We start from the raw sequence: 10,464 nt of genomic DNA, 5'->3' as shown, positions 1-10,464 counted from the left end.
CCCGACTGCTGTCCTACCTCTCCAGACCCAGGGACTTTCTCTTTTTTTTTTTTCCTTTTTTTGGGTCACACCCGGCGATGCACAGGGGTTACTCCTGGCTTTGCACTCGGGAATGACCCCTGGTGATGGTGCTTATATGGACCATATGACCATATGGGATGCTGGGAATAGAACCGGGGTTGGCTGCGTGCAAGGCAAATGCCCTACCCGTTGTACTCCAGCCCCATGACTTTCTCATTTTTAATCCTTATCTTTTCCTCTCTCTTCCATCTCCATGATTGATACACGGGGATGGATGCCTCCAAGCTCAGATTTGTCATTCTTTTTTTTTTTTTTTTTGGTTTGCACTTTCTTTTTTTTTTTTTCCCTTTATTTTATTTTATTTTTTTTTAAGTTGTAGATTTACAATTTTTTGTGCTTTGGTTTCAATTATACAATGATCAGATACCCATCCCTCCACCAGTGCCCATTTTCCACCACCATGGATAATATCCCTCCCACCCCCATCCCCCCATCCCCCCTGTCTCTGTGGCAGGGCAATCCCCTGTGTTCTCTCTCTCCTTTTGGGTGTTGTGGTCTGCAAAAGAGGCATTGAGTGGCAAACATGTTCAGTCCATAGTCTACTTTCGACATGCATCTCCCCTCCTGGGAGGATCCTCCAAACATCCTTTATTTGGTGCTCCCTTCTCTATCTGAACTGCCCTTTCCTCTAGGATACCGGGCTGACCTCTAAGCTATGGACTAATCCTCCTGGTGCTGATCTCAGCTATCGTTGGGTATTAATCTAATATTTTGTTACTTTATAACCCCCAGATGAATCCAATCTTTCTATGTCTATCCCTCTCTTTCTGACTCATTTCGCTTAGCATGATACTTTCCATATTGTACCACTTGTATGTAAATTTCATGACTTCATCTTTTCTAACAGCTACATAGTACTCCATTGTGTAGATGTACCAAAGTTTCTTTAACCAGTCATCTGTTCTTGGGCATTCAGGTTTCTTCCAGTTTCTGGCTATTGTAAAGAGCGCTGCAATGAACAAACAAGTGCAGATGTCACTTTGACTATACATTTTTGCCTCTCTGGGATATATTCCCAGGAGTGGTATTGCTGGGTCAAATGGGAGCTCAATTTCTAATTTTTTGAGAATCGTCCATACTGTTTTCCAGAAGGGCTGAACCAGTGGACATTCCCACCAACAGTGAAGGAGTGTCCCTTTCTCGCCACATCCACGCCAGCATCGGTTGCTTTTAGATTTGTCATTCTTTACTGCAATATCGAAAAGCTGAAATGAAACCTGAGAACTCATGAGGAACATAGTGATTATTTATTTATTTTGCTTTTTTGGTCACACTGGACGATGCTTAGGGATTACACCTGGTTCTGCGCTCAGGATTACTCCTGGCGGTGCTTTGGTGGGGGACCCTAGGGGATGCCTGGGATCCAATTTGGGTCGGCTGCATGCCAAGCAAATGCCCTCCCCACTGTAGTATCACTGGAGCCCAGGAACACAGTGCTTAAGGCCAGATCTGACAGTGCCTCACGGGCCTTCAAATCAGGTCTTGAATCCACTGAAATTTTTTGTTTTCTTTTTTTGGGTCACACCCGGCGATGCACAGGGGTTCCTCCTGGCTCTGCACTCAGGAATTACCACTGGAGGTGCTCAGGGGACCATACAGGATGCTGGGAATTGAACCCAGGTTGGCTGCGTGCAAGGCAAACGCCCTACCCACTGTGCTATTGCTCCAGCCCCTCCACTGAAATTTTTGACAATTTTTTGTTGTTTGTTTTTTTTTTTGGCCTCACCCTGCTGTGCATTCCTGCAGGGTATCAGTTTATCTCTCTGCCTCCAAACTTCCCGCCCAACCCCTACCACACCCTACAGTGGTCAGGGTTTCCTCCTGGTTCTGTGCTCAGGGACCATGTGTGGCAGTGCTCTGGGGACCCTGTGGGATGTGCAGAATCGGATTCAGGTCAGCTGTGTGCAAACGCCCTCCCCACTTATCACTCTGGCCCTCACACTGTCCTCATTTTAAAGATTTCCCACCCCCCAGCATTTATTATCACTGTATCACTGTCCTCCCATTGTTCATCGATTTGCTCGAGCAGGCCCAGTAATGTCTCCCTTTTGAGACTTGTTACTGTGTTTGGTATATTGAATACATCACGCGTAGCTTGCCAGGCTTTACTATGCGGGTCAGATACTCTCGGTAGCTTGCCAGGCTCTCCGAAAGGGGCGGAGGAATCGAACCCGGCTCAGCCAGGGTGGCTGTGCACAAGACAAACGCCCTACCGCTGTGCTATCGCTCCAGCCCTAGCATTTATTATATTGATATATAATATAATAATATATTAATTTTTCTCTTTTCATCCTTCTAAGTTTTATTGCTGAGTGAATCCTCTCTCGTCTCCAACCCTGTATTGGCCCAGACATGAAAGAACGAAAGTGGCTGTTGGGAAAGCAGTTCCCTTGGTCCCCAGGCCATCCTGGGTTCTAGCCCTGGCTGTTCCCCCGAGTTGATCACAGAACAGGGAGCAATCCCTGAGCACTGCCGGGCGTGCCTCCCCCCCACCAAAAAAAAAAAAAAGAGAAAAGAAGGAACTGAAGGGCTGGAGCGATAATTACAGCGCATAGGGCGTTTGCCTTGCATGCAGCCGACCCGGGTTCGATTCCCGGCATCCCATATGGTCCTCCGTGCACCGCCAGGAGTAATTCCTGAGTGCGGAGCCAGGAGGAACCCCTGAGCATCGCCGGGTGCGACCCAAAAAGCATAAGAAAAAAAAAAAAAGAACGAACTAATGAATGATTCAAACACGCCCACTTGCAAAGCCCCGCCCAGCAACCCCGCCCATCACAGCAGGCCACGCCCCCAGACCCGCACCGGGCCTCGGCAGCTCCAGTCCCCGCGCGCGCCCGCGCGTCACTTCCGGGGCGGGACCTCGCGGGAGGCTCACTTCCGCCCGCGGGGGAGCGGCGGCGGTGGCGGCGGCGGCGGCGGCGGCGCAGGAGGCTGGGCCCGGGCGCCGGGGGACTGACGGACGCTGGGGCGGGCGAGCCGGGAGTCATGGAGCGCGGCCCGGAGGCCGGGGAGCGCGGGCCGGGACGGTGAGTAGCGGGTCGAAGCGGACCCGGGACGCGGACTCAGAGCGTCCAGCGGCCGTTTGGTGGGGGGGGGGGCTGTCCGGCCGGGCCGCGAGGCCTGAGATGTCCAGCCCAGTCCAGCGCCCCCCACCCCGCCCCCACCCCCACCCCGAGACCCCGCTCTCCTGCGGGCGGCTGTCCGTCCATCCCGGCTGGAGAAGTCCGGGCCAGAGGTGGGGGCGGGCGGACCCGGAGCGCCCACTCCCCCCCCGGCCACGGCCCCCCGCCCCGCCCCGCGCCGCCCGGGCTTGGACTGTGCCCCCTGACCAGTCCGGCAGCCGCACCCAGCTTTGTAAACGACTCCCCGACTTCTGTGTTTTCCCAGGCGCCCTCGGGCCGGCCGGACACGGTGACCGGCTGTGCCACCTGGGCGCGTCCCAAGCCCGGAGCTCGGCGGTGCCCAGCGCCCGGCCCCCTCTGCCCCCAGCGCCCGGGACCCTTCTGCACCCCGGACCCTTCTGCACCCCTGTGGCTCTCGCGTTAGGCGCAGCCCTGGGGACCTGCCGTTTTCTGGAACGGGCTGTCACGCGGACCAACTCTCGACAGCTTTCCTGGCCCTTCTGCGTCCCCGTGGGTTCCCCCCCCCACACTCCACCTGCCTACCACCCGGGCCAGGAAGGCCGTTACCATTGCTGGACTTGCCCTGGGTCATCGCGCTCGCGTGCCCAGGCCATGCTGGGGCCCAGGTGGTCCCAGATGGAAGCGGTGCAGTTCCGTGGCCAAGGGGTCCACGGGAGGGCCCAGGGCTCTGCCAGCTGTGTGTTCAGGAGGGCCAGCGGGACCCCTCTGGGAACTTAACAAGGTGGGCAGGTGAGGGGTGGTCAGCTGTGGCCAGACGTTTGCTCTCTCTGCTGAACATTCAGAGAAACCCTGGGTTCTCCCCCTCCCTGCTCCCCCCCCCCCCCAAAAAAAAAAGCTGCTTGGTGGAGGAGGCTGGAACTGGAGAAGAATCTCGGAGGGGGGGATTGGTGGGTGCAGAGACCAGATGGAAGTTGACTGGGATTTTGGAAAAGCAGGTGGAGCCCCAGTACCCGCTGCGTAAGGGGCTCTAGGGGAGCAGTGAGATACGAGGGGGGAAGGGGGCCCCCTAATTCTCCACCTTGCTCCCTGTGACCACACTGGCGGGCTCGTTTGTTCTCTGGGCTCGGTGCCCCCAGGGTCCCGGGTCAGGCCCCTTGCGTTCACTGCAAGTATGCATCTGCGGTGAGCTGGGGCTTGGGGGCTGTTTCCGGGCTGACAGTGCTGGGCTGGGGATGTCCAGCTGTGTCCCTGGCTTCTGGCCACTCAATTCTCCCTGGCACGCCCCTCCCCCAGCCCAGCGGGGCGGGGAGGGCATTGGCAGGTAAAGCTGTCGGACAGGCTGTGGTCTCAGAGAGCATCGCTTCTGGCCTGAGGTCCCGAAGGCTCCGCTGTCCCCTTGGTGTGGCCCTCCCAGTCCTGCCCCCACCACTGCTCAGTCTTGTGGGCGCAGACTGCCTTGGGCTTTCTACCGGACACCCCCGCTCGCCCCTTCATCTGGGGGCCCATTGAGCAGCCTGTCCCTTCTTGGGGTTCCGGTTGGCAGCCTGCTTGGAGAGTCGTGCAGATCTGGGCCCAGGGCGTTCAGGTGGGGCAGTGCCCAGGGGATGCCCTGTGTAGTCCGGCCTTGAGCCGGGACCGTTGCCCAGAGCCGCTTTAAGGACAGTGCTCTGGAACACAGCAGGGAGGGCGTTTGCCTTGCACGCGGCTGACCTGGGTTCGATTCCCAGCATCCCATATGGTCCCCTGAGCACCGCCAGGAGTGATTCCTGAGCGCATGAGCCAGGAGTAAGCCCTCTGTGTGCATCGCTGGGTGTGACCCAAAAAGGGGAAAAAAAAAAAAAGGACAGTGATCTTGGGAGGGGAGGGTGTGTGTGTGTGTGTATGTGTGTGTGTGTGTGTTTCCCGAGAGTTCTTGCTTTCCTACTGCCACTAGGAATATTTCCAGCATGTGGAAATGCCTCAGAACTGCTGCCCTAGGGTCTGTAGTGGTAGGGGGAGGCATTCCCGTGCCCTCCCCAGGGCCCACCCAGGCTGGCCACTTGGAGCACAAGGACACCGGGGGCCCCAGCCACAAGCACATCCTGTTTTTGTTCCCAGGCCTTGTCTGTTTCCTTGACCTGGTCCCTCCCCCTGCCACCCGCTTCTCTTCGTCACCTGGTGTGCCTGATGGATCCCTGCATGGAGGGGGGGGGGGGCTTCACGGGGCTGGACCGGGGAGGCTCGTGGGCCCGAGTGTCCTCCCATTGGTCACACATTGGTCACGCATTGGTGACTCTGGCCTTGGGGTGGGGGGCGGGGGGACATGCTCAGGGTTGGGTCTTGCAAAGGTGGGGGGGAGGCGGGGAGTCCCGGGTCTCTGCAGAGGGCAGCTTGAAGCTGGGACTGGGAGGGGGCAGGAGGCGGCTACTCGGGGGACCCCGGGAGAACCCCGCGTCTCACCTCGCTGTCCCCCCCCCCCCCACAGGCTTTCCGTCATCAGAACATGGACACGTGTAGCTGCCAGGCTCCCGGGGGCTCGACTTGGACCACGATGGGGCTGGGCTGTGGCCCCCTAACGGGGCTCTTGTCTGGGGCGGCGGCCTGGGGGTGCCCTCCCCCCGGCCCTGGTCTCGGAGCACCCCCGTCCCTCCTCCCGAGCCGTGAGCAGCCCGCCCCCGGGGCCCGGCGCCCGCCATGAACGGCCTGTCGGTGACCGAGCTGTGCTGTCTGTTCTGCTGCCCGCCGTGCCCTGGCCGCATCGCCGCCAAGCTGGCCTTCCTGCCGCCCGAGCCCACCTACTCGTTCCTGCCGGAGCCCGAGCCAGCCCCTGGGGGCTCGAGCACCACGTCCTCGGGCTCCCGCTCGACCAGCAATCCCGGGCGCTGGAAGCTGCATCTGCTGGAACGCGCTGACTTCCAGTACGGCCAGCGCGAGCTGGACACCATCGAGGTCTTCGTGACCAAGAGCAGCCGCGGGAACCGGGTGGCCTGCATGTACGTGCGCTGCGTGCCCAGTGCCAGGTGAGACCCGTCGGCCCGGGTGCTCGCCTGCCCAGGGTCGGTCCCCCGGGGGCCGGGTGTCCCTTGGGGCACTGCTTTGGGGCTTGGGTACGTTCTCTTCTCCCCTCCGTAGGGCCTGGGAGAGGGGGTTCTTCCTGGGGGTGGGGTGGGGGGGTTCAGCAGGGACAGCTGTGGGCCCTTCCTGGGCACACCCTAGCAGAGTCCAAAGGGCAGAGGCTGAGGGCTGGGCGGGGGCATGCCACTGCACCCAGGATGGATCCTGTCCAGGGCTTCTCAGACCACCGGGACACGAACCAAGTGCCCCTTGGGGCCAGAGACATAGGACAGTGGGGAGGGCTCTTGTCTTACGTGTGGCTGACCGGAGTTTGATCCCCAGGCAACCCCGTAGGGTCCCCCGGTCCCCTCCAGGAGTGAACCCTGAGTGCAGAGCCAGGAGTTATCCCTGAGCATCGCAGGGTGTGGGCAAACCCCTCGCCCCCCCCCCCCCCACACACACACAAAAGGAAGCCAAGCCTGTACCCCAGAGCTGACGAGACTGCTGGCGGGGTGGCTGTGTGGAGACAGGGTGAGGACAGCCCTGCCCATGGAGGGGAGCGCAGAGCCAGGCGCCAAAAACCGCTGACCTTGCAGGGGAGTTCCGTTGGCACCCCAATCACTGCCGGGTTCGACCCAGAGGCGGGGGCGGGGGGAAGGGGAAGCAGAGCTGGAGAGAGGACAGTGGGCAGGGTGCTTGGCTTAGGGCTGTTCCATCCCCAACCGGCCAGGTGTGATCCCTGAGCACAGCCAGGTGTGGCCTCTTCCCTCCCCACTCCTCTGCAAAAAAAAAAAAAAAAGGGGGGGGGGGAGTCTCCAAGCAGAGAGACCCCCAGTGGCTGTCAGGCTGCCCCCGGGCCAAGAAGGCCACCAGTGGACCCAGTGACCCTTTTCCTGGAGGCAAAGCCTGCTGTGGGCCGACCCCTCCCTTAGCTGGTCCCTGAGCTGGCCCAGGGTGTGGCGGGCTGACCCCTGACCTGGTTCCTGAGCTGGCCTGGGGCACTGAGGGCTGACCCCTGAGCTGGCCCCTGGGTGCTGCAGGCTGATCCCTGAGCTAGTTCCCGAGGTGGCCTGGGGCTCTACAGGCTGGGCCCTGAGCTGGCCTGGGGCGCTGGGGGCTGACCCCTGAGCTGGTCCCTGAACTGGCGGTGGCTCCGCCCCTCGCCCCCCTCACCCAGGTACACGGTGCTCTTTTCGCACGGCAACGCCGTCGACCTGGGCCAGATGAGCAGCTTCTACCTGGGGCTGGGCACCCGCATCAACTGCAACATTTTCTCCTACGACTACTCGGGATATGGTGTCAGCTCGGGCCGGCCCTCCGAGAAGAACCTGTATGCCGACATCGACGCCGCCTGGCAGGCGCTGCGCACGCGGTGAGGGGCCCCCCTCTGCGCCAGGGAAGCTCTGCGGGGCATCTCCGTGGGACGGGGTGGGGGTGGGGGTGGGGTTCTCCCTGGCGCATGCGCAGAGCGGACGGCTGCAATCCCCGGGGCCCTTTCTAGCCTGACCTTCCTGGAGGTGCTGCCGGCTGCTGAGCCGCCCTCAGGGACCCTGCCCCTCTGGAGACGCTTCGGGCTGTCTGGCAGGTTTCCTGGGCAGCCGGCAGGTCCCTGTCGCTGTCACTGTTGCTCAGGCCCACGTCCCCGTGGGCCGGGGCTCCTGGCGGTGCGATACCCTCTTCTGGCGGGTTCCGGGCTTATCCGGCAAACCCTCCTGCCCGGCTGCCTTAAGCTGCTGCCACTGCCCGCCATCCCCATTCCCCCCCACCTCCAAAAGAAAAAGCAGAGTCTTCCGGGAGGAGATGTTTCTGGCGGGCACCTGCAGGCACCCTTGGGCGACCCTGGGCTGGGTCAGCCCTGCGGGGGCGGGGCCAGGCGCTGGCTTATAACCAAGCTTAGCCCAGGTGGGTGCGGGGCACCTGCGGGCCATCCGGACCCCGGGGAGCTGGGTGAGTGGACTGTGCTCTAATCCCGGGTGCAGGGACGGGCAGGTTATGGGGGTGGGGTGAGCCGGGGGCTCAGGACTCCCCACAGGCTCACACCCCCACCCCAGTGAGCGATGTGAGTAGGTCTCATGGGAAAACTGGGGCCGCCTTGCGCAGCTGTGACTTCCCTGGTAGAGCCAAAGGAGGGTTGGGGTTGGGGGGCTGTGCGCGGTGACTTCCCGTCCCGTCCTGCTAAGCCCTCACCGGTGTGCACCGGTGTGAGCGTGGGGTGGCGGGGCTGTGCCCTCCCAATGGCAGGAGGACTACCCTGGGAGCCGGGCACGCGCCCCCCTGCTGAACCGGGCCATCCCGCCCCTCCAGGTACGGCATCAGCCCGGACAGCATCGTCCTGTACGGGCAGAGCATCGGCACGGTGCCCACTGTGGACCTGGCCTCTCGCTATGAGTGCGCGGCCGTGATCCTGCACTCCCCGCTGACCTCGGGCATGCGTGTCGCCTTCCCTGACACCAAGAAGACCTACTGCTTTGACGCATTCCCCAAGTGAGCCCCAGCTGAGCGCCAGCTCCGGGTTGGGGGGTGCGGTGGGGCGGGGCTTGGGAGGCGGTGGGCGGGGCTTGGGAGGCGGTGGGCGGGGCTTGGGAGGCGGTGGGCGGGGCCTGATGCCTGGTACCTGCCTGTCCACCCCCGCAGCATCGAGAAGGTGTCCAAGATCACGTCGCCGGTGCTCATCATCCATGGCACGGAGGACGAGGTGATCGACTTCTCGCACGGGCTGGCCCTCTACGAACGCTGCCCCAAGGCCGTAGAGCCGCTGTGGGTGGAGGGGGCGGGGCACAACGACATCGAGCTCTACAGCCAGTACCTGGAACGGCTGCGGCGCTTCATCTCCCAGGAGCTGCCCAGCCGGCGTGCGTAGGTGGCCAGCGGCACGAGGAGCGCGCCCAGCCGCGGAGCCCGGACCTCAGCAATAAGGCGGCCCTCGGACCTTGTCCTGCCACCCCCCCCATATCCGTGGGGGGGGCTGCATGTGAACCCCTCGGATGCCCCCAGGCCCCTCAGGCAGCCCCACCAGGCAGGTGGGCCAGGACTTAACCCCTGTCCAGGGGCTGCGGACGATGTCCAGGTGACAGCGCCCTGCTCACCCTTCTTTTGAGAAGCGAAAAAAGAAAGATAAAACATGAACACAAATTAAAGATTTAAAATTTTAGGGTTCCTCTGCTTCCTTTAATGGCTCATGTGTGACAGACTCAGCAGTTTGGGGAGGGGCCCAGGCTTTGCCCCCACGTTCCCATCACACACAAGCCATGTCACTGGTAGAGGAAAGGTGAAGGAAAGGTGAGAACGGACCAGGGCACCCTGAAGCTGCTGGGGCCCAGGTGGTCCAGGAGCGGGCAGCATTGAGCCGAGGACCCTGCTGGCCCTGAGCTGGGCTGGACCCTGGTCTTCAAGACAATCCCGGCTGCCCCCTTCCTCACAGTAACCCACGAGGACAATGAGTTGGAGCAGGTGAGCACTGCCACTTGTTCCCTTTGCCAATAGAAAGCGAAGGAAGGGGGGCTGGAGTGGTAGCACAGCGGGTAGGGCGTTTGCCTTGCACGCGGCCGACCCGGGTTCGATTCCCAGCGTCCCATTGGATCCCCCGAGCACCGCCAGGAGTAATTCCTGAGTGCATGAGCCAGGAGGAACCCCTGTGCATCGCCGGGTGTGACCCAGAAGGCCACAAAGAAAACTAAGGGACCCCCCATCTTTTGGGGGTGACCTCTGTGGCCCTCAAGGGAGGCTCTCCCAGCCGGAGGAGGTGCCCAGGCACGTGTCCTGTGTCCACCTCTGGATCAGGTGGCGAGAAGCTTAGATCCACCCACCTTGCTCTCAGCCCTAGTTCAAGACCTCCAGGTGGTGCGCGGTCCCTTTAAGAGGAGGCGGTGCTTAGGTCCGGGGGCGGGGCCGCCGCTACGGAAGCGGAAGTGGGCGGTGCGAGCGGACGCGGAGGCCGGGGACTAAGCGGGCAGCTGGGGCGCTGGGCAGCCCACCTCGCCCCGCCGCGATCTGTCCTCGTCCCGGGGCCACCTACCCCCGGGCACCGGAAGCTGCCCCAGTGCCGGGCGCGAGGGCGCACGCGGAGGAGGGGTGCGCGGACCTGCCCTTCGCCCCCTCGGCTGACCCAGCCCGGAGCCAATGCGGAGCCCACCCGCCCTCCGTGACCCGGGGGGTGCCCCGGCCGGGGAAGGGCCCCCAGCCCGACGGGTCTTAGATGTTCGGGGGCCACACCCTGCGGTGCTCAGTTGCTCTTCCTGGTGCTCCCCGAGGTGACACCCCGAGGTGC

At 62.0% G+C, this 10,464-nt stretch overlaps 1 protein-coding gene across 1 annotated transcript; it reads left to right on the top strand.

Moving 5' to 3' along the window:
* Positions 1-2,959: 2,959 nt before the first annotated feature.
* ABHD17A (abhydrolase domain containing 17A, depalmitoylase) lies at positions 2,960-9,353 on the top strand. The gene is made up of 5 exons (XM_056112797.1): positions 2,960-3,107; positions 5,629-6,163; positions 7,375-7,569; positions 8,502-8,681; positions 8,832-9,353. The coding sequence occupies exons 2-5, from the start codon at positions 5,838-5,840 to the stop codon at positions 9,055-9,057; spliced, it is 927 nt and encodes a 308-aa protein (XP_055968772.1). The 5' UTR covers positions 2,960-3,107; positions 5,629-5,837; the 3' UTR covers positions 9,058-9,353.
* Positions 9,354-10,464: the final 1,111 nt, after the last annotated feature.

Source organism: Sorex fumeus, unplaced genomic scaffold, assembly GCF_029834395.1.
Source record: "Sorex fumeus unplaced genomic scaffold, SorFum_2.1 ptg000019l, whole genome shotgun sequence".
In the NCBI taxonomy this organism is placed as follows: domain Eukaryota; kingdom Metazoa; phylum Chordata; class Mammalia; order Eulipotyphla; family Soricidae; genus Sorex; species Sorex fumeus.
This window is presented reverse-complemented; position numbering and strand designations above follow the sequence as displayed.